The 25,184-nt window shown below is 39.6% G+C and overlaps 1 protein-coding gene across 7 annotated transcripts in view; it reads right to left on the bottom strand.

The window, feature by feature from the left end:
* The window catches only part of SMYD3 (SET and MYND domain containing 3), a 397,555-nt gene extending 375,097 nt beyond the window's left edge, over positions 1–22,458 (bottom strand). For 4 of the 7 annotated variants that reach the window (XM_032102627.1, XM_032102629.1, XM_032102628.1 and 1 more), the window contains exon 1: positions 22,257–22,458. In XM_032102627.1, the coding sequence (XP_031958518.1) occupies positions 22,257–22,420 (164 nt within the window). In that variant the 5' untranslated portion in view covers positions 22,421–22,458. Of the gene's footprint in view, positions 1–22,022; positions 22,178–22,256 lie in introns of those variants that run through there. The other 3 variants (XM_032102631.1, XM_032102634.1, XM_032102633.1) reach the window with 3 other exon arrangements.
* Between the last annotated feature and the right edge of the window lie 2,726 nt (positions 22,459–25,184).

Below are 25,184 nucleotides of genomic sequence, written 5' to 3'. Positions count from 1 at the left end.
TGACCATAAGCCTACCCATCCAAAGAATTCAACATTTAGTCTTCCTCCAGTGGCATGCAGCTGTTTAAATGCCAAGAAAATATCTTGGATGTGACCAGATCAGCTGGTTACCATTCTTCAGCCACATACACAGAAAGTCCTCTTCTTGAAATACTTTTTTGCACAACAAACTCCTCTACTCTTGCTCTCCCTCAGGAAAAGTGATCTGTACAGGCACTCACATGTCACCCCCGCGAGCTCCACGCACCATCCATCCCAGCAAACTGCAGCACACATGGTCCATTACACTGTTGGCTGGCGTGCTGTGCCACCCCACTCAAACTAAAGCAAACACGTCCCTCCAGGCAAATTTCTCCACTTAATGCTCCATCTCAGCAATTTCAAATTGTGTACCTAACAGCTCTGCAAAACCCTGAGCAGAGGGGCTTAGCCCACCCTGAGCCTGGCAGAATCCACCTTCGCATAATGTCATTGTATTTCCTTCTACAAACTTAACCAACAAGCAAGCCATAGCCTAACAAGAAAAATATCTAGGAAAAAAAACCTTTCAAAGTCCAAATAAAAGTATGAAGGCCCTAAGTAAGGAAGTATTTATTAAAGCCCCTATGCTGGCATGAATTCAAATTCATGTAGTGTACAGTTACTGAGACCAATTGGGAGTAAGATCAAAACAGTAACAGTAGAAAAAAACTTGCATTTTTGCATATCTTCAAATCATTTTAAGTATCATGAATAGACCAGTCTTAAAAAAATGCCTGCAGCAGATATCTGCCATATATTAAAAAACAAACAAACAAAAATACAACTTGGATTCTCACTTTAAATTTGCCCCGCAGAGAATATTTATTGATTCCACTTATGAAATACAAGCCTCTGTCACAGAAAATATTTAATATCTGTGCAAAACTTACTACTTTTATCAAAATAGAAAATAAAATACACCCCCTAAAAATACACTAAAGCCATACGGCAGAAAAACTACACAGTGTTTGCATATGACAAACATTACAATCTTTAAAAGAATATATAAATAATTCAGACTGCCTATGAATCTTGGAATTTTATCCACTTATTTGGAAGAGCTTCCACAATGATGGCAGCAGCTGTGGGATGCCTAGAAAGAGTCTGTCCAAATAACTCACAGTCATTATTGTACTTTCCATACTCTAAAGACTGATTACAAGTTTAAATCTGCTTTTTAAGGAAAAAATCCTGCTTCAGAGGAAGAACGACCACATCGAAGTCAATCATTATGTTCTCACAAAGACATTTTTCTTAATGAAAGAAATTAAGAATACTTAATCTGAATAAATTTATTGCCCAACACTAAATATATTACCCAGGAATAATGTACTTAACTTGAAACAGAATTATCTTTTTTTTTCCTACTATTGTAAGTACACTCTTGAAAATGTCTTCATTTGTAATCACAGATGACTTTTCACAGACAAACAGTCTCAAGTCTAGTTTTTTTAAAATGAAATACTATATTTAAAGTATCAGTTGCACAAGAAAAGAAATTCTAATGGTTGGATACAACGTTTGCTCTGGGACACTAAAGCCACCCTTTCTAAATCAGGAAATACTCATGGGATTCCAAACCTTGTCAGCCACCAGACAGTGCTATAAGGGCCACAGATACCCAGCCTGGTGATTAGCACCACAGAGGCTGCACCACCGCATGAACACCTGACAAACAACTTTAAAAGAAATGTTATTCTTGGCATAGTACATAATTTCAGTCAGTCCACACTAGTTAATATCTGAGTTTTATTCTACCAAAACTACTTCACCCTTTGTCTTTTGGAACCAAACCAATCCAGTTTTCAGGCTCAAGATCCATACCTTAGGCATAGATCTAAAGTTTATTTCTACCAGTTATTCTTTTCTCTAGTTTCTAAAACATTCCAAATTTTGAACAAATCTGAAAATGCACACATATATCTGTATGCATTTAAAAGTTATTGGCTTTGCTCAGAAGTAGACTTCTAACAAATACCTAACTCAACAAAGGTAACAAAGTTTGAAACCCAACCTGTGGGAAACAGAGGAGTAAATCTTCTGCAGTTAGTGGTGGGTTTGATTTACAACCCTGGAACAAACTAAGTCTGGCATAATTGACAGAGGTTTATAGACCTTAAGCAAGAGAATCACAAACCTATGTTTCTATAGTTATAAGTAAATGGGTGTTATGGTGAAGGGTTTTAAGTATAATAATGTGATTTTATAGGTTAAGAATTTAGATGTTGTAAAAGAAACCTCTGGGTGGACGTGACTTAACCAGCCACTGGTTACGACACAGCTGCACTGCAGTGAGAAGCACCACGGGTGATAGGTCGTAAAGTCAAAACAAAATTTCATTTTAAGTGCCTATTGGATTAGAAACTTACAAATTGCCATGTAACTTTGAAACTTGTGACTATTCTTTGTTATGGCAACTTGTTACTAAATCTCACGCCTCTGAGACTGATGCCTTGTTTGTTATTTGAAGTAATAAATCGTGTCTAACTGCAATAGTCCCATCTCTCTTCACTAAATAATCCAACGGGATGGATCCCCAAAAGACCGGGTTCCAATACCAACCTTTATTTTTTATTGTTTGTTACATAAACCCAATACCAAAGAGTAATTGGAAGCCATAGTCCAGGTATTTGTCACTACTCTGTGCCCTGCAGAGCACCCGAAAGCTGGTTTAAGTGCTGTACTGCTGGCACCCAATGAACAGCATAGCCCCACTGCTGACCTCTCGCCAAAACAATACCCTGCAGGTTTCTCCTGAGGCAGCCCACTTACTCATTCATAACAGGTACACAAGAAACTAACAGTTCACTTCTCACAGGGTTTTGAAGAAATCAAAATTGTCCCCTCTAATGGGGCAGTTCCCATTGTTGAGATCAGTAGAAACACTGCATGTGATGGACTATTAACACAGATGACTTGCAGCTATAAACACATCTTGGAGGACTCCCCATAATCTTTGAATAAATTTGCATTTATTGTCATTGATTTGGATTGTTCTGTAGGAGAGGACAACCGTAGCATCAGCTTAGATAATAATTCTACTGTGTCTAAAACAAGACATGCATGAACTACCACAAAAAGTCATGTAAAAAATTACCATTAAAATTCATAATGGACTCTTGGGAAAATGGGATCCATGCAACATCACAAAAAGCTAAGGAATTTGTAAAATAAACACAATTTAACAAACAGACCCAGGACGATTTGCATATGATGGAGCCCACATCCAACATCTAATAGAAGTAACCTCCAAGGCTCATATACTAATTAAGAAGGAAAAAAGCACAGTTTGCTCTGTTTCTTTTTTAGTATCAGCAAGACAATATTTCTGGATAAAAGAGGAAAACTTGAGGCTTTTAACCACATTGCACCTGACGGGAACAGGCAACAGAATGAGTGAGCTGTCAATCTTACCCTACCCTTGGGCCACCAGTTACTGCCAGGCTGCAAAGTCCCAGCCACAACGCATGTACCCAGTTCTTTAGCTCCAGTTAGTTACCAGCCAACAAAAAAGGGCTCCTTAGACCTCCCTGCATCCATTTCCTTCGTGTCATTTCTGCAACAATCTACTGCAATGCATTTTTTCCCAGCGTTACTCCTGAGGGCCAGCTGAAACTTCCTATTATTTCAGGATACTCCAGCCAGGCTGCAGAGGGGAAGGTTTGGTATGCAGAGTCTACCTTTACTTCATCAACTGCTTTAATTCACAAACATTTCTGGATGCAATTACGAGCAACTGGAAATTGGTGCAGTGAGCCAAGACATGCAATGTTCACACTGTTCTGAAAGACAAGCAGCAGAATTAGCTTTCCCCTGTCAATCCTGAAATAACGCAGCACAGTGGAATGGCACATGGCTGAAGGACACACTGCAGTCCTGCAACTTCCAATCAAGATATTAGTGGGGTGGGGAGGGAGATTTGTGCATCTTTAAGGAACACCTTTAAAGGACGCAGGAAGTAGAAGGATGCCTAGTACAGCAGGAGGTAAGTAATGTATTTTGCATTTTTGGTTCTATTTTGTATTAAGTTTTGGGGGTTTTTTTAAACAGCATGTGACCTAGGTATCATGTTAGAGGGGACATTATGACAGCTCCACACGGGGTAACATCCCATTGCTTACTAAAATTGGTCCATTCTCCCAATAATCAGAAAACAAGTTCAACTATCCTCTGCAGAGGCAACAGCAGCAGTATCATGTGGTTCCCCTCAGCTTTCAGTTCTTGAGCTCACCCTTCTAGGGACTCCTGCCCCACCCCAAACAAACATTACATTAAGATGCCAGGCACATTCTCTTTTAAAAACGTATTTCATTTTGCTCATCAAAGCAATTGCTCTTGCATTATTTTAACCTAGGTTCCCCTACACTTACAGAAGGTAAATAATTACAGCTGAAATCACTCTCCCCCTTATATTTTACTAGTTAGCAACAGATGTCCCTCACCAGAATTGTTACCTTTTTTTTTTATCATTTGTTTTTTCACAGAACAGCTGAAGAATACATGATGCAAATTAGTCTAAGGAAAATAGTCCTGAATTGCAAAGCTAAAGCTAAATAAAAGCTCTGTCCTTCTCTATGGCATATGAACAATTTTTTTTTTCATCTGGTATGTATGACAATCATGAAGAAAGAACATCTTTTAACTGGAACTGGCACTGAATTGACTCTGGCGTAAGTTAAGACAGAACTCCTGCAACATTCAACTCCCTTAAAATCCATACACATGTAAGAGATCTGTGAGCAGAAAGAAAAACAGCTGGCAAAGTCTTTTTTTATCAAATCAATCTTTCCTCACACAAGTGTCACATGATCATATAACTGTTCTGCTCTACTCTGTATGCTTTAAATTAATTCTGAGCAACCAAAACCATTTCACAGAAAATTCTACAATCACCAAAGGGATCACATAGAGATGAATTATGTGAAACATACTCAGTTATTCATAGCAACCACAGCTCACATAGATTTTGTACACAGCCTATTACAACTGAACATGCAAGACTATTACCTAATTTTTACTTAATAGAATCCACAATTTCTTTTTTTTCTAGCCACAGGTTACTTGTTATTTATTTCATATAGCAACAGAGTACGTAAATTTTATATCCTATATCATATATTCCAGATGGGGTTGGGGTGGAGGGGGTAAGTAGAATCTGCACTGCTTTTCCAGAGCCTAACTCATCCTTCATAATTTCAGTTCTTTGTAGTCATTTTGTTTCTCATTGGTAAATTCATTTCTTAGCTAGCAGAGTAATCAACAAATGCATCAAGCATCAATAGCCAGACCAAGGAAACAATTCTTTCTCAGATAGGTACAGAGCTTTAGATGATAGCTAAGTTTTAAACATTTCAGCACTATAAGTGACTGGTTCCCGATTTAAAACCTCAGTAACTGAGCATTTTCCAGTCACAGAGTGGCCCATATTCATTGCTCACATTCTGCTAAAATATTCCCAATAAAACAGATCTATCATTAGAAGACAATTTTGCGTTTCAGTGCTGACCATGCTTCCTCATCTGCCAGAAAAATAACCATGAGCATTGAAGGTATGTTTACATCTGGGAGAGAATCTGCAGATAAAAGCCAGTGTGTCTGAACACAAGGAATTGACCCCATCTTATATGATCAGTGTGATTGGACTCCTCCTCAACTTGCTATTTTGGAATTTCTTCTCCTTTCCCAGTGGGGTTGGGTTTTTTGAGTAATCCTGCAGAGCTAACCTCCAGAAAAATGTCAGCCATCCACTGTCATAAGATGGGATCAACCATGAGGAAGGAACAAAGATACTTAAGTACAACTGCATCAATAGTAACAAAGACAATTCATCAAAATCTTCACTTGCTACTGGTAATGAAAAAAAATGGGGGCACATCTGAAGATATAAATCATCTCTTCTATAACTGAAAACTTCTCAGCATTAGGATATTTAATATACCAACATTCAGAGAAACAGTCCAATATCTTTTGGTACCAAAAGGGACCAACATTTTGTATCAAAAATGTTATATAGTTCACAAAATCAGGAGGAAAAAAAAAAAACCCCTAACAGAGAGATCTTCCTGTACATAAATCAGGCTTCAAAATTCAAACTTGATTTTCTAAGTAAAATCAAAATCCACAGTTCAATTTTTAATCAGAAGTAACTTTAGCAAATTAATTGTTTAAAAATCCTACAGTCCTGAAAAATGCTTCAGGCCTACTTTTAGGTCTTCTGCAAATAAGAGAGGAAGAATTTAAAAGGGAAAAGAAAAATGTTGAAGGGGTTAAACAAAAAAGGAACTCCAAAATATATGGAGATCTAAAGGATTTATTTTTCTTGTGCCAGGCATGTGAAATGCACATTGCACTAGTACTGTAACAGATGTTCCAAGTTCTCATGTACTCTTGAAGTATAATTTTCTAATTCATCACAGCATCTTATAGAAATGAAATGGCAAGAGTAAGCATTCATTTCCTGAAACTTGAGTTCAAACACTGATTAGGTCAGAAATGAAATGAAACAGCTCAATGCTACAAGATGACCCATCTCCTGTACCTTATGTCCAATGTCTAATCCCTTCAAACCGGAGTGGATACACATAAACACCTCCTAAGGTCAGACCTTGTGTCCACAGAGAATAGAAAGCTACAAACCTAACTCTCACTGAGAAATCTGATTGCAACTGCAAAATATCTTTAAAATAGCATAATTTCAAATTTCATATTAGCTGAAGCACGTGGAAGACATCAACTAAAATTAGTGTTGAAGAGCACCAGCTCCTATTCTGTTGGGAAGAGGTACACAAGTGTACTTTGGCCACCTAGAAAACAAAACCAAAGTATCATGAAGCCACAGTTAATTTCATTTTGGTGGGTTTAACTTGCTTTTCTCACTGCTGGCCATTTTGGAAGTGGGTAGACAAGCTTCACTTATAATTTTTCCTTTTTTTTTTTAAATTTTAAACTTATCTACACAGAGAAATTCAACATCTGTCAAGAAAGATGAAGTTGTCTAAGTCTTACAGCCTAACTAAACACTATTTCTGTGTCTGGCACTGATCTTTTCAATGATCATCTTTTCAGTGAAACTGAGCATGCAATTAAAAAACCTGATCACACTACTAAGACTTTTGAGACAAATTAGCTTTTTAAATGTTGAGTATTTAAAGTGAGTTTAGGAAGGATGTTAGTCAAATGCAACTTAAAATTGTCGATTAGGTTAAAAAAGAAAGCGTAAACAGAATAGTGCTTCTGCATGACATAGAAAAGCAATTTTATTTCTGGGTAATTGTTGCTTTTTTCCTAGAATTAAGGTTATTGTAAGTGAGGCTTTCTCCAGGCATATTTTTAAGTCCCAATCATGTCCATTCACATCCTCTTGAATGTTCATTCCCTGGGCTGCTACTACCTGTGTTCACCAGATACAGCTTCTCTTCACAACAACATCCTGGAAAAAATTCTTCATCTTATTGGGAAACAACTTTGTTTACACGACAAACCAGGACACATCAGCCCTCCCTACCAAGACATTTTTACTGTGGAGGCCCCCAAAAAACAAGCCACAGAGGACGTTGGTCATTGGTGAAACCCCAACAGTTGAATTCAAGTGGTGAAAGGACACCACAGTTCCTGAAGACAGGGCCAGGCTCTGCTTGAAGCAGGTAATCCAAAAACAACGTGGAGTACCTGACCTCCACACGGAACACCCAGCAGCACCTGTCACAGCACCACCTAAATACCACTTTGGGGGGTTTAATGCAAAGCACAAGAGCAGCAGCTGCACTGACATCCCCCAACCCCACAGTATAATTAAGCAGTTTACAGTCTTTGAGCATGAGGAGAAGGGGCATTTGCTTTGAAGTAAAGTCCACTGCTGAAACAGGCTAAGGAACTAGACTGAGCAGTTGGAAAACATCACTCCTCGTGGACAGTTCTATAGGAACTACAGTCACATTAACATACAATGTTTATGCTGACTGAACACATTTCAGAGTCAACTTTCTGTCAATGAGGCTTTGTCAACACACAATCGTGCAAAAGGTGAAAAACTAGTACGACACAAGAAGAAGCGAGTCCAAATGTTTTTAATGTCTTTAATGTTTTCCCAGTAACTGCTATGACATTTTTAAAATAGGAAAAGATATGACTTCTATTAGAAAGGTTGCTCCAAAAGCCTGATATTGAAGCCAATACTGTACAAAGCTTTGTGGTAAGTCTCATTAAGAGGTCTATTCAACGGCCTACGACCACGACACTACCTTGCACAGAGTGCCAGCAGTAACTGGACTGCCTTAGTAAAAACTTGCTTCCTCAAATGTACACCATATTTACTTGTCAAATATAACCTCAGTAACTTTAAAACAAAAATCAAGAAGAAGGAATGAATGGGTTTTTGTAATTAATTTAATCTAAAATTGATTGGGAAATAACTTTGCAAAATTAAGAACTAATTTTTTGAAAGACTGTTAAAACATAATTTTTTATTTCAGCTATGAGGTAAGTTTAAGAGAACATAATTCTTCCAATTAAAATTAATCCAGAATTTTTTATTGCATAAGAAGCACCCATATGCATAAAAAGAAAACACACCTGAACAAAAAAAAAAAAAAGCATTTATGGAAATTACCAATTCTAGGAATCATATAATTAAAACCTTTTTCTGCCTTTATTCTAATAGGAGATAACTGCAGGGGTGAGTCCACGCAGATTTTATTCTTCCTTATTGTGAACTCACATCCCCAACATCAGTAAACAAGAGATACACATGTCAAGGACAAACTTTATTTCATAGGTACAAGCCTAGGAAAAACTGGAGGTCACTCATTTTCACCAGTCAGAATGAACACTAAGGACTCACTACAAGATAGAGACAAAACATCTGCTCTATTAAAAGCTACTGTAAGTTTGTGGCAAAACTGGAAGCATTTCAAAGCCGAGAAAAGTTCTGCTCGCAGAATGGGCCAGGGTGGCAGGATAGGAGAAGGTTTCTCTTGTGGAGTCCTGGGAGAAAGCACAGCCTGGAATGACATTCTTAAACCTACAACCACTGATTAAACATTGTCTTAAGGCAAAAATTCTACACAATGAGCTTAAGCATGCATTGCGGTTTGTAGCCAAGTTATTATCTGCAATAAACTGATAACCATTCATTAACTTCTGAGCATAAGAGACAACTGGCAAGCTATTTCATGCCTCAAAGAATTTACAGCAAAAGGGAGCCAAACACACAGTGCAGGTGACTTTATATCAGGAAAATAAAATGAATATTTAAAAATGCCATTCCCTTCCAGCTATAAAATGGATCGACATTGAGATGTTCCAACAAATGCAGTTTTTAAAGCTGATTCTGAATCCTTATGTGCTATAAGAAGAAAATTAAGCATAGCCTTTCAATTAATAACAAACAGCTATTAGTAAAGTGCTTTTTAGTGAAAATTAATTTTATTATCAACGCCCATATGAACAAGTACCAAATATGTACTTCACAAGCAACCCTAGCTACAAGGGTCATAAAAAAGTATGTGTACTGACACATATAGCTTATAAGACGCCACGGGGGGAGGTTAAGAAGATATGAAAATTAAAAATTAATAGGTCTACAGTACTGTAGTTCTGAACAGACATATTCCCAAAGTCACAACTTCCAAGGCAATCTCTAAGGACAAGATCTTTGGCTCCATAATAATTTCTGAAGCACTTGGGAGTTCTGTAAATTATCTGTAATGTAAATTTCATCTGCTTCAAAGCAGATTAAGGGAAGGAAAACTGCAGAAGTGACCAGAGCCCTACATCAGCTCCCCACAACAGAAAGCCAAACATCACTGTATTCTGTGCACACCAAACACTGACATTGCTGAGAGCTACGTGTTCAAAGACAAAATATGTCCTTTAATAGTTCAACTCCTCCTGAGACTCAGAAACAAGATAAGAAGCTAAAACCAACTTTGAAACAGGATATTCAGAATTGCAGGTAATATCCATGTTCATTGGCACAGACTGTGATGCCTTATGTGATTTTCTGCCACCAGGAAGCATAACCACCCTGATGCCGTGTTGCAAACAGCCCCAGGCCCTCTAGTTACATGCCTCGCATTGGTGCTTTCATCTCACAGCCCTCCTGACCAAATACAAAGACACAAATTTCTACTCAAAATCCAGTTTTCGCCACACCAGTTTGCCTACAGGTTCATAGAGATCTTTTAAATTTAAAAAAAATCTTGTCTATTTCAACCATTTCTACCCTCTCTGTAGGATGCTTTGCAACTCCTGGAAATTCAAATCTTTTACAGAAATTACAAATCCCTTCCTAGTCCTGTATTTTGTTCCCATGAGTCACACAGAGGGCCATAGCCATGTAACTTTCCAGGGAAAAATAGGACTTCAGGTCTCACCTTTCCAAGTATCTCTGAAATTTTTACACAAAAATTGGAAAGCATTTTTCATTGCTTTTTAAACCATAAATACATTGTTAACTTTAGCTTCCATCTGCTAAATTATTTCTTTGCTTTGGTAATTGATTTATACCACAATATCATCCATACCTGACCAGTACTTTAAAAAACTGCCGTGCTCTTCCCTTATGATCAGTTTTTCCCAGAAATATTTAATATCCCTTCTGCTAAGAGCAGCTCTCCAGGTTATGTCTCCTGAGTCCATTTCAAGTAAAGAATTTTTCCCACTGACATTTTCTTTAGTCTGTTGTATTTCCCATTCCACTGGCCTCTTTACTGTTCCTTCTATGATATCAGTTAAGCTGCATTTTTTTTCCACACAAACTTTTTTTTTTTTTGCCAAGGACAAGCAATTTTCACAGCTTTTGAAACCGAAAGGAACAATCATATCATCCAGCAAATTGCAAGGACCACAAAGTTTTGCATGGCAGAGCTTTCAGCTCTGGCAGAATTAGGATGTATTTTACCAATTTTAAAAAGCTGTGTTAATTCCAAGTATACACATAAACTTGTTGGTGTTGGATAGTTTCCTAGCGGTACTGGTAAATTTACAGCAGATAGGCTTTCTGGTGCCTATAAGCACTTTTTAGGATTTTCAAGTGGGTTAAGGTCAAATATTGCCCTGAAGGTGATATACAAACATATAATTAAAATATTTTTATTTGACATGCTATCAACAACTTCTAAATATATGGGTGAGTGCAATAAACCTCAAACCCCTCTCAAACAAATAATCAAGGAAAGACCTCATTAAATTTAACAGACAAAAGAAGAGCTGTAATCCTCCAATTATGTATCTGAACTACAAGGTTATCCTTCATCTGCCACACTCCTCATACATGCATTAAAATATACACATCAGCTGACAATATCTTCAGTTTTATACATGAGCAAGACATCAAAAAAAGAGGTGATTCTTTGATTCTATTGACTCCCTTCCCCCAAATTGTGCTCAAAGACTGTCCATGAAGGAGAAAGGAGAAAAATGATAACCAGTCCTTACAAGTGGGTTGTAAACACAAGTAATGTGATGTGTATAGAAATGCAGCCAACAGCAGCAGAAAGGTAAATGCTGCCCGAAATACTGAATAAAACAAACACCATCAAAATAAAATCTTGAAAAATCCAGTAACTCCCCAAACAATGAAAAATTAGTTGAATATGTAATTCGGCACACACATACCACATTCCACACATTCATTTATTTTTTATCCTAAATTCCATAGGGGGCATTAACTCAGCACGAATGAATCCAACCTGTGTCATATTTTATATACGTGCAACAGGATTCTCCTGTCAGTACACTTTCCAGTAGAAAGGTGAATCCAATAAAACAACCCCACAACAAATTTTCAGAGTCTTTTGAGGGGTCTTTTTGCATAATTCTTTTGCATACAACGCTCAGCAAGCCGGCACTCCTTATGGAGTTTCATTAAAAACTGAATTTAAGTAGTTTTAACTTATCAGAACACAGAATAAAGCAATAATCACATAAAACAGTCAGTGCAATTCAATCAAAATGACTGCCAAAGCAGCAAAGGCTATTAATTGGCGGCAAAACCCACATATAAGCAATACATAGGCTGACTACATGTCTAATAAAATACCAGGTATCCATTAGGAGTGGCAAGATTAACTTCTTTCAGCAACTGGGTTGCTAACTAAGAGCTTCTATAACTGCTATTTTTATTCCTGTCACTCTTTTTAGTGCTCATCAGCATAGTCACCTACTTACTTAGCCACAGAAAGGGACATTTTTAGAGTAAGAGATACTTACTTACATAAGTATGATGTGCTTATTTTGTGGAACAAAACCAAAACTAAAACAAACAAACAAAAAAAGACCCAACATAATACTGTACAAGATCTTACTGATGATAAAATACATTTCATCGCTGTATCTGTTTTATACCTGATATCATACATATTTTGTGTGGATTGCTGCAAAGCCTCTTTTTCCTGGGGCAAAGACTTCAGATAAATCAATCACCACATGTTGAGTTTCATATAGTATTTCAAGAAATTGTTTCCATTGCTATTCCATCTGTTGTGCAGGAATATCAACTACTATGACTCTTTTAGTATGACAAGTGGATAAAATTCATAAATAGCTGAGTAGCCAGTCTCATTTGTTAAAACAACATAGATGCTTATGACCATAAATCTGAAGTGGTTTTCGGTCCCACTTCAATTTTTCTTTTAAATCTTTCAATCTGTTTTTGCTTTTTCAGAAATCTGGACTAAGATACTTTCAACAGCTGAAGGACTTGGAGTCAATATACCACAGAAATCAAAGCCAGCTACACGAAGTACAAACCCACACCAACATTCACTCAATGCTTAAATATATGTATCCAGAGTTTGATCAAAAAAAAATCTTAACTTTTTTTTCAGAGGAAATTAAACCATAGTGTACTAGCCTGGCATAAATTTTCTCATCCTATACAATATTCAGTAAAGATTTCAAACACAATGATCTGCAAAGTGGAAATTATTTCTCACACACAGGGTGCATAGAAATGGAGGAGATAAAATTTATGAGATATACTTTTATACATAGCAAGTCTCCCTTGGTACACCACTTATCTCAGAAGGAGTAGCAGGCTCTATTTCTGTGATGGAAAACAGCAGTCAGGCCACAGCTGGAAGAAGAGGTGTCATAGTTTATCGTACCAGGGAGGAGTAGTACTTAACACAACAGGGAAAAAAAAAAAATAAATAAACACCAAGACAGCACTCCAGTTTGAACCTTTATGTTCAAGTGAGCTGCTTTCAAGCTCTTCTTGACTAATAAATAAAAACAAGTTTCTGCCCAAGAAGTACAAAATACACTGAACAAGTATTTTACCCTAGGAAACACAGACAGTTTATTTCACGCTCAGTATTTCCTGAGACAAACCCCTCCTCCCTGAGGACCATGCTTCACCAAACATCTCCACTTCTTTCTCCCTATTCTACCATGCTCCTTCCCACTACCAAGAATGCCATCACCACAGAAGTTGTCTTTTCAGGTCACCAGTGCACACTCTGAGCAGTTGAATGAGACATTTCAGTTAGATTGTATGAATGAGCCATATTTGGGTGAATTGTAAGAAGGGGTTTACAGTTGATAAGACCGTTTTCATTTCCTCTTTTAACTCCGTGATGATCTTTTACTCCTTTTCTGCACTTCTATATCTTCTGTGATTCTGAGATCATACCCACTCCTAATCACACCCTCATAAGTAGTGCTCAACACACTTGCTGGCTTTTTTCCCTTTGAATGCTTAAACCTGATGACACAGGAAGCACACAAACACTACACGAACACCCAAGGGCAAGCCCACCCTGAGTCAAGCCAAAATTGTATTTCCTACCTACTGACAGCAGGATCAGGTACTCAGAGGCCAAGAAGATACTTTAAAAAAATCAGTCTGTAATTTCACTTAAGCTTAACCAATGAAATTAATAGCAAAGCAAACCCTGAGCTGAAGGCAGCTAGCAGTTATGATGATAAACAGGAAAGCTAAATATTGCATGAATAGGGGATTACAGCTTGAGTTAGCACAAGATTACTGGTGTTCAACAAATTGTGTCGCTTGACACTGACCCTAGAGTCATAGGACACCCTTGGAAATGATTCAAAACTTCAACTTGGCCTCTAAATAAAATCTCCCATTCAGCCACAGAGGCACTGTGAGAATTGTGATTGATAAGCACAGATCCCAAAATAAGTAAAATCCGTTTCAAAAATGAAATCAGAAAAGTTGAGACACTCCCATGTTACCAAGACTTCAGTCAAAGGTGGTAAGAAACAACTGCAAATGTCTGCAATGTTTCTTCTGCTAAACTGAAGCTAGGAAATGCTTCTGAGGAAGTAAAATATGACTGAAATATGACTTGGTAAAGAAATGAGGGTGGGGTCTCACGGAACTAGACTGGACTACAAGGCAGAAAAAATTGTCCTCAACACTAACAATCCAGTCAATCCTGCACACCTGAAAGCCCTACTTGTCCTAAAGATATCGGTAAGAGCTCAGAAATTCCCCTAACTGTCCCTCGTACAGTTTCATTTTTAGCTGCAGCAGGCTAAAGGCCAGCTACTACCAGACAGCACAGCCCTGACCATCAGACCTTGACCCCTGTTCAATGGCCACTTCAGCTCTCTTCCCCTAGCATTAAGCTGATTCAAGGGCACTAAGACTTCTTTATTTTGGTAAAGCATGTTTTCTGCCAGTTTATTTCTCTGCACCAGTGTATCATAGGTCACATAAGCAGCAAAGTGCCAAATGAGAAGCAGAAGGTGCATGCAGGAAGGAGAGCAAGGACTCAGGAGAGAAGAATGCCTGCCCTTTCAGCAGCTCCTAGCCAGCACATCAGGTAAGTTGTCATGCAGATCCATAACTTCAAAATATGAATGGGTGGGGTAGAGAGACATGCAGAAAATTCTATCAGCCTCACCCCTCTAATTTTGGATAATTCAAAACAGCTGTAGCAACTGGCTCTGAAGACAAGAAGATTCTTCAAGGGAAAACTGCATCATTCCATACACCATACAGGCAAAAGCACAGAGTGGCTTTTGAGTACAGCCACAATGGAAGCAACCATTAACAATCCAAGAATTCCAGTACCTATGGACAACATATCAGTAACAGTTCTTAAAGAATTTAAACAATAATTTCCTAATGCAGTACAAAACTTTGAGCAACTTACACATAATTAAAAACTTTCTTTGGGAAATATCTGGAACTAATTGTGTCATTACATTAGCTAGAGGTTACCATATTTTAATCACTGATGTTTTCCCTCTTAGTGCTGATTATAATTTTGTACTTGCACAATTACAGTTCAACCTAAGGGAATGCATACTAAAGACAATCCAATCCACAAACTTATTTTCATTGTTTTATCAATAACTGCAAGCAAAGAGTATTTATGCAGAGTATATTAATAATTTTAAATGGTAATATTAGGTACTGCACCATGCAGAACAGAAATACAGTATCAGGTGTGGATTGCAGATACACAGTAAAACCTAAATTGAGTAAAATCGACAAGATGACTACAATTTAAATGGTCAGTCACAGCTTGACAGGACAACAATTTTGATATAATAACTTTCAAATTACAGAGCAGTATAAGCATGAAAATTGTATACACAAAATCCCAACACAGTAATAGCTTTAGGGCCCTTTAAAGCATGTCTAAAATTTTCATTTTCCATAAATGACAGGCATGGCAATAAAAACTTTTGACCTGGGAGAATTTATTTTTAACAATGCCTCTCCCTTTTCTATTTCTCCTGTTATTTACAGGAGCAGAGTCAGGTTGGCAGCAGCAGACAAGAACAACAGTTTTGAGGCCACAAGGCAGGGGAGGAAGGGAAGGAGATTAGCAGTGACCATATATTACCTAAAGCAAGCCCAAGGTATCCAAAGCAGTGAGGAGGCACAAATTGAAGACCAAACTACTATGCAATGAAAAGAAGGGTTTCCAGCTAACAGAACCTGAATTACACTCTCAAAACAAGCCTCCAAGATGAATAAACAGTCAGTCAAAAACACCTACCAAGGGATATTCCTAACAGCAACACATGAAACTCCTGACCACACAAAAAAAGGGTGCTGAGAGCAAAGTAAACCAAATAGGCAGGCAGGCCAGGACAACTTCGTATGAATGCTATCCTGAATGCCAGAGCTTCCTTCCTCCCCACCTTCAACCTGACTCCAAACAGAAGGAATGGGAGATGGAGATTGTAATTTCTGGTACAGACCTTCTCTGGATGAGATGCCGCAGGAAAGCACAGTCTATGTTTTCACTCTCTCTCACAGAGGATTTTCCTGGCAGCATGGGACAGCAGCCTGAAAGCCACTTCTATGGGTCCCGCTGGCATGAGGGCAGAAAAAAAGCATTTCTCTACTGCTTTTCATAAAGTTGCTTCAACACTATGGGAGTAAATTGAGATGGGGGGGAAGAGTCTCTTCTTAGGAAAAAGCTGCCTTTCTTCAGGCTGTCATTCAGCTTCAGAGAGAAACATTACTGCTGCTGGTGGTGGTGGTGGTGTTTGCTTTCTCAGGTCTTGGGAAACACTCTCAGAAATGTACATGGAACCTCAAATTATACTTTGTATAGCTCCTGTCTCACATACAATTTTATTTCACATGCATTGCTCTTACTTTACACGTCAGGTACATCAAGAGACAGCGCTGCAATTTCACTGCTAACTGTCAGAATGCTCCATCAAGTTAGAGCATATCATTCCCAGGATCATCCTACCCCCAAAGTACAAAAACATACCTGCTCCTAATACTCACACTGTAATTAATACTAATAAGTTTTTTTTATATTCCTCTACTCCATAAGAGGTTCTGCATCTTGAAAACTACTGGAACTCTTTCTAGAATTTTGCCTGTCACTGAAGGGACATGAAACACGCCATACTTCTCACATCTAAAAAACCTTGTTGACTTATTGACATGGCACCAAATCATGCTGACCAACTTTATTCACTTGTGTGGTAAGTCTAAGAATTATGTTCTTACATACATTTAAGGAATTTTTTAAATGTTGTTGTTCCATTCTATAAACAACCATGGAAATGCAGTATTCCACAGGAGGGGAAAAACCCGAAACACCTTTTCATACAAGCAAACCATAAAACATATCTAAAGAACTATAATACTTAACTATCTTCATTTGAGAATTGATGAAAAGTTAAAAGTCAAAGAATGTATCATCAAATATTAGTTTTCCATACTTTAGAATCCCTGTAGAACAAAATATAAGTATACTAGGAACACCTAGAGCGACAAAACAGGATGTTTTCAAGAAACTAGCATAAATTTAAAGCTATTTCTGTAATAACCAGCAACAGAAGTATTTTTCAGATATAAATGAGGAGGCAGTCTAGATTTTATAGCCTTGTGCATCACTGGAAGTCTCATACATGCTAAACATCATGTAATGAAAGAGCGTCCATTAGCTTGCACCTAATCACCCAGCAAAGCTGGAAGCAGCAGAACTTGGATGCTGTGCTAAGAGAGACACTCTCTTTGGTGCTTAAGGAAGCATCTTAGCTTTACTGGTGAATGACTAAACCTTCGTGGAGAAACTCCCATTCCTACAGAGCCAAAATAATGAGCTCCTCTCCTCTCTTGACCTCTCTGCTGCAGTGTGAAAGGGGTACACTTGAACAGTTAACAACTAGTTGTCCTCAGGCAGAACCACACAGCTTCAAGCCAGGGTCAAAGTGGTAGGAAGGATCACGCAATCACAACCACCTCCCTTGTCCTTCTCTTTCTGAATCAAACCCTGCTTCTCTCTACTTAAAAAATTCCACACCACGGTTAAAAATTAACGGTATTTTTGTACCTTCAGGCTATCATTATCTTAGGCATTCCATACTTTAACAATGGTATGCCAACTTGCATGGTGATGATGATGATAACAGTGACACAATGTCGTATTAGTAGCAGTAGTCATAACAGTAGTAATAACAATAACAAAGCAGCCAATTTAGGAGTGTGTCAATGCTGAAGACACAGGACTGAATGCACAGTTCTGAATGTAAAGGTGTTTCCACTTAGCTATTTTTAAATCAGCTGAAATAGAGCAAGGAGCACACAGTTGCTGGCCTGTGTTTAGTACCTTGTAATTACCCAACTATTCAGGCAATTTTTGGTTATATTTCCCGTACTCCAATAATGTTTGCTGTCACTTCTAACGTTGTCTATCACCACTTCTAGTTTTAATGCTCTTTAATGCTTTTCCCCTTTCTAAATATGTTCGAAAACTTGTAGTCATTCAAAAATACATTCATACTTCCTGTTAATCCACTTCCAGAGTCTGAACCTCTGACCTTACCCAAACAAGAAACACTAATGCCTTTCATTTCATAGTCCATACATAATATTGTTCATTACTTATTCTCATATATTCATTTCCCTTAAAGGCAGAAGTGGTATAGCATTTTGAAGCAGGATGGTATTACCTCTTTTTTCTACTTTTTCTGAGACTCGGATTCTAGAAACTTTGTTTGCTTGCTGCTACATATCAACCAGGACTTAAACTTTCTTGCAGTGGGTTCTTGTAACTACAAGGCATCACAGCAATGTTTTGTGAAAAGCAAACATCAAAGGTATAACTTGATGCGGCTGGTGTGGGGTCAGTAACTCTGACCCAGGAAGCAGTGACCGGACCAGAGAGATGGTCCCGTGAGGAATCATCTTCCCGAGGCCCAGTGTCTTCCCTCAGCTGTACCCAGAGCGCCCTTGCAGAGAAGCTGTCAGCTCTTTAGTGATTGTCAGCTCGTGATTTCAGCTCTTTGCTCTGCAGGGCAGTCTCCAGGCCAGACCAGGAGGAGAGAGACGAGAGACCCGCATAGCAGTTCTGCATGGGGCAGCTTTATTAGTCCATACCCGGCAAAGGGAAGCCAGGGACGAACTCTCTCTGCTCTCACAGGGGCAGAGGGCTAGATCTTATAGGGATACAGGAGTGGGTGTCAGAGGGTAAAGGCCAGTGGGTTACAAAGGATCTGCACAGGGTCTCCCAGAGGATTCTGGGTCTGTCTTCTTCTCACCATAACTGAAAGTGGCTGCCTTTCCAGGGGGAGCTCTGCTGGGAGGTTAAGCAATCTCCTTATCTCAGCAGGCCTCCCTCCAGGGCAGGGGCTGGGCATACCCCACAAAAATTGACTTTCACTTCATTTTGATTCCCAGTCTGTAACAGGCTGGGGATATTCTCAATTCAAAATCTGAAAGTCAGATGAACATTAAAGAGGTATTAAAGCATGAAGGAAGCCATACAGAAAACCTTTCATTAGTAAGAGAAGAATAATCTTTTCTGTGGCTTTCCCCAGGAAATTGTTGGGAAAAGATGCTGGCCATTCAAATTTTGTCAGACTTCCATAAAAGTAAAACCAGCATGTTTCCAGATGACTGACCTGAACACTACAGATACTCTCACAAAAAACGTACCATCATGCAACACATCATGTTCTCTCCCAAGACACTGCTTCCATAGAAATACACACTGTCAGCACTCTTCTTCATCAAAATTTGTACTTCAGAGCAAATCTTTATTATGTATCCTATTTCAGGACAGTATTTTTTATAATTGCTAACAGAATACCATTCAAACAGCTACACTATCATATTAAACCATCTAGAGCAGAGTATTTTAGCCCAGCCTTGTATAAAAAACATGAACCTCTTCATTAGAAAATACAGGGTTCTGTTTGAATAAGAAGAAATCACAAAAGGGGAGACAATTACAAAAATCTGCCATCTGTCTACAATGTAGACCTAACAACACTGACAAAAAAATTATTGTCACTATAAAAACAGTACCAACAGCCCAGTAAGATAAGGATGGGTTGTTAATCTTTCTACCATTAGATGCACTATGTGTATATAAATACATATATATATATATATATATATATTTGTCCTTGTATATAAATAATTCAGCACTTTAAATCCACAATAATAGTCACTTTAACTGAGGTAAGACTAAGCAGAACTACTGCACTATCTGAGCTTTCCTCTCTGAAACAGAGCAGCAAACTGACAACAGCCAACCTTCCCCTGCTTTGGTACATCAGACCATTCCTGTAGGAATTTGGCCAAGGTCATAGAGTAAGTCAGCACCATCACAAGCCTGTGACCCCAAATTCTGGCAAGACCATGCTGCCTCTCAGCAGGCAGTCCATAAGGAAGATACTCTGCACTTCATTACCCATCTTCTGGCTCACCCAGCACTTCTCATACAGCCTGAAACTGCATCAAACAACATTCACTACTACAAGCCAAGAGACAAAAAAAAGTATAGAATTACACGTCACAGTGTAAAGCCTCAAACATTAATTACATATATAAAAGAATTGCTAAAACACTAAATCAATGTTAAGAACTAGACTTTTTTAAAATTTGTGTTCCTGTACTGCCACCTAAAGATCAGAGTGAAAAACAGGAAAACCAGTGGACAACGTGACTTTTATCTGTAGTCCTGGAAATGAGCAGTAATGTTTTTCTGATACCTCACTTTGAACAATGACCACAACAGATTCAACCAGATCAAAACAGATTGATGAAACAGTTCTATTTCACATCATAGTTTAGCAGTACTTCACCATTTGATTAATTTCTATACATTACCAAAGGAAAAAAAAAAAAACTTGAGCTCTCTGTATGGATGTATATATATCTCCTTTAATTAGATGAATGTCAGCTTGGACAGTCTTGATCTATAAACTCTGTCTAGCCACAGCACATTTTGCAAAGGAAGACAGACTGGTGGAAAAATATTTTTTACTTCCTTATTTACTTAATTAAACTGCTATCACTATTTAGGGAAAAAAAAAAGAAACACGAATTAATAACCTCTCATGATAAACAAGTTGGTAACACCATTATTTTTCCCAACAAAACATGCCCTGGTTACACATCTACATCCGAACACCTCAGACTCACTTTTATTCCACCTGTTGCTGCACTCAGCCTGTCTTCTGAAGTCTCTCTCTCACAACTTCAAGTGGAAAATGTTCAGTCACCACCCCAAAGGATTCTGATGTCACAAGTCAGACTTCACAGATAAAACAGCCAGAAATCTTTTGAGTTTGGTGTTTAATTGGGGGGGGGGGGGGGGGGGGTGAGGAGCTTTTGTTGGGTTTTTGCTTTGGTTGGGATTTTTTTTCAATGCGCTGAAGTAAGATGCAAGCATTGGCTGGGATACATTGACAAATTTTTCTTTGATTAAATGAGGATCACATTCTCGTATCTTTACACAGAAGCTGAGATGCCCTGTAAACTACTGAAGCAAATCACCTGGATTGTTTCAACAAACAAAACTTCAAATATTTTCAAAATAACTCCCTTGCCCACCCCCCCCCAAAAAAACCAACCCAAACAAAAATCAAACCAAAGCAAAAACCTAAAAAAGAAAAGTTGGCAGTATCGAATTTTCTCCTGTCTCTCTTCTTCATGTCTTGGCAATTATACAGGGGTTTGGCTTATCTAGCAGTATATTTCAGATATTAATATACAGATGTTCTTCAAACAGCTCCATCACAATCCAGCTTGCTGGCAAACTGCTCAAGGTCAGAAAACAGTTTTGTTTGTTTCCTTTTAAACAAACACAGAAAGTTACTATGTGTTTGTCGGTTTCCACTTGTAAGGATTTGCGGGAGGAAGGTAGGCATTCACCTAAGCCACGTCTCAAAACCACGTGCTCCTTACACGGGATAAATCCGGGCCGGCGACAGGAAACTCAAGCACGGCCCGCTGCCTATTTCATGAAGGCTGGTGCCTCCTCAGCTCTGCGAATGCCCAGGGCACGGCTCCCTTTTGCCCCCGCCGGACTTGGGAGCACCCGAGCGGAGGCTGGAGCCTCCCGCCATCGCCGGCCCGGCGGGAAAACGCCGCGGAGGAGCGGCACCGCACCGAGCCACGCCGGCTCTGCCGCCTCCTGCCTGCCCGGGAAACCTCCCCAGGAACTCCCCGCGCCCGGGAAAAGGCGACATCTTCAAAACAGCCATTTTTAAAAAAAAAGCCCCCAGTTAAAAAGAGCGGCAGGAAGCGGCAAGCCTCGAACCTCAGCCCTGGCAGCACACAGCCGCCGAGACCGGGCACAGCCGGCTCTTCTCCGGAACACGAACCCAAGCCGACCCCACCCCGGCCGGCACAGCCAGCTCCTCTCCAAGCCAGGCCCCCGGCGCAGCCGGCTCCTCTCCGGGCACAGACCCCCAGCCCGCAGGCACAGCGCGGCCCCGCCCCGGCGGAAGGGGCGGCGCTGGCGGCGGCCGCGCGGCTGCGTTCCGGCCGGTACCTGCGCAGGCAGCGCTCGCACACGCTGCCCAGCTGCTGCTTGGTGAGCACGTAGGCGAAGGGCGCGTCGCGGTAGAGCAGCTCTCCGGGCCGCACCCTCCGGCGGGAGCGGAGGCCGTTGCCCTTGCCCGGGCTGTGGAACCGCTCCAGCACCGCCGGCTCCATCCTGCCGCGCGCGCCGCCGCCGGGAGAGGAGAGCGCGGGCCGCCCCCCGCCGCCACGTGACCGGGCGCTGCCGCCGCCATCCTAACTCAGGGCAGGGCCCGGGGTCCCCGCGGCGGGCGGGAGCAGGGCCCGCGGGATGGAGCCCGGGTTTGGGGCACACGCGTGTCCTGGGCGAGCACAGCACAGCCGCGCTGAGCGGCGTGGGCACAGGGAGACCCTCTGCCTGAAGAGACAGTTAATAATACATATCACAGAATCCCAGAATGAGTCGGGTTAACAAGAAGGAACCTCAGTGGGTCATCTGGTGGAACCTCCCTGCCCAAGCAGGGGCATCCCAGAGCACATTGCACAGGACTGCATCCAGAGGGATCTTGAATATCTCCAGTCAGGGAGACTCCACAGCCTTTCCGGACAATCTGTTCCAGTGCTCAGTCACTGAACAGTAAAGAAGTTCATGTTCAGGTGGAACTTCCTGTGCATCAGTTTCTGCCCATTGTCTCCTGTCCTATTGCTGGGCACCACCAAGCACAGCCTGGCTCCATCCTCCTGGTACCCTCACTTCGGGTATTTATACACAAAATATTAAACAGTTTGGTTTACAAAGGAAAAGATATGATAATGATTCTGTCAAAAAAACATCCCAAAATAGGACATTATGAGCATTATGAGCTGGCATCTGGATGTATTTCTGGATCTCACTGTGATCTGGATACAAAGCAGTATGACTGGGCCAGTAGCTGCTGGGCACCTAAGATCTGACAGTGTTTCTCACTGAGAATGCACCCCATACACTAGATTACTTTTTGTCAGAATCTCGAGTTAGAGGGTCCAGATAAATGACAATGGAAAAAGCAAAACACTTGCAGGATTAAGCATTAATCTGAAATTGTGGTGCTCAAAGCCCATGAGATAAGTGCATTCTGTACGAGTTTGCATAACTTCCATTCATTTATGAGATTATACACGTGATGCAGGCTAAATGTGCTGAACTGCAGACTGTATCTGGTTTTCCTTATCCCATCTGTAGAGGGAGGTAGGGCTTGTGTTTTGGAAAGGAGTGTTGACTCGTGCTGTCAAAGAACACTGAGACCTACAAGTTCTGCCAAGCTGCTTTGCATTGCAAAAAAACCCACTCAGTTTTGTTCTCAGTACTGATTATTTCAGTCTGCAATTGTTTCATCCAAGTTACAACAAGGTAATCAGGAATGGTAATATGCATATCTAAAATACTGCTATTAGGAAGAACCAAGGTACCTCAAGCCAGAGGATTCTCAAAGAAAAATATATTTTGACATTTGCTTAAATGCTGCAATGATGTAATTCATTACCAAAAGAACTGACAGCAATCTAGCTGTTAGTGAAATCATTATGCATGTTACTATGCTTATCTTTAGCTCTTCTAGCAAATTTTTAAAATGTGTTAAATTACTGTGATACTGTGAGATTCTCAAGAATTAACCTTAACAGTTATTAAAATACTAGGCAATTACCTCTGTATTTGGCCTGTAGCTTTACTTCTTCACCTATTAAATATTCTGCATTTCCCTGTCTATGCTGTTTTATTGAGTTTCTAAGCAGGCATCACCCAAAACCTGTACCAAAAACAAGCCCAGTAATAAGAGAAGTTAACATCTATCTCTATGAGTGGCTAAATTTAAGAAATTAATGATCAAACAAAAAACATGAACCTAAAAGCCTACCCATGAACTGCGAAAAGTGCACTTGGGGAAGAGCTAATACAAATAAAAAATACCAGATGCAATTTTCATTATTTTCTCCATTTTTCTTGTCAGGTTTTTTCACTTATATGTCCAGTAACACAACCACCTTGCAAAGTACAAAAACACATCTGAGGGAATGACAGTCTTCTGTCTCACTGACACACAAAATAAAAATCACAACCTTGAAGAACCCAGCTACTCCAGGAAAATCTGAAGTATGAAAAAAGGGACTTCCATCAGCTTGGCATAAGCTGTACAGTAAATAAGCCACAGAAGCCCAAAACTGGCTTTTAGCTGACATTGCATGTCAAGTGATAGGAAAATGTAATTGTAGTAATGGAGATTTTCTGTATAAATAAGCTTTCAAACACAGTATTAAACATTTTAATGCATGCAGTGTTGGATATTTGGACATCTGTATGAAGGGCCTAGAGAACTGATTCTGGATATATACACCTACAGGTTAGGGATGAATCTGTTTAGGAGGGCCATTCAACAGTCTGAGCAATGGTGATCAATGGAATGCCCAACTTGGATGTTTTTGGAATCATCAGTCTGAATTTTCTCAAAAGCATAATGATGCTAGGGCTATATATTCCACTAAGTGATTATTTAGCCCATGACTGTATTTAGTTGAATTTAATCCCTGTTATCTGTGTGGTGTTTTTATATGACCAAGTCATACACTAAACTAAACAGGTCAGACTTCTCAACAGCTGTTTGAAATGCATGACACATTCTGGAAGCAGCTGTCAAGGAGTGTAATGCAGGCAGTTTTGTAGGAAGTATCACTTAATTGTGGCCAATGCTGCTGAATTAGTCATACGTCCTTACTGCCGGGAGACACCGCAGTGGAGCTTCAGCTCTTCTATCTCAAGACAGCATGTTTTACAACATGAATTTAGAGAAACAACTGCAGTAATAAAATAATTCAAATTCTGCTCCTTACTCATAAATGTGCAATAACCATTCCAAACAACACAGCACAAAATGGATTTTTTGTGGAATCAAAATATGGCTTAAAATACAAAATGTTAAATTTT

This window comes from Corvus moneduloides, chromosome 3 (genome assembly GCF_009650955.1).
Source record: "Corvus moneduloides isolate bCorMon1 chromosome 3, bCorMon1.pri, whole genome shotgun sequence".
Taxonomy (NCBI): domain Eukaryota; kingdom Metazoa; phylum Chordata; class Aves; order Passeriformes; family Corvidae; genus Corvus; species Corvus moneduloides.
This window is presented reverse-complemented; position numbering and strand designations above follow the sequence as displayed.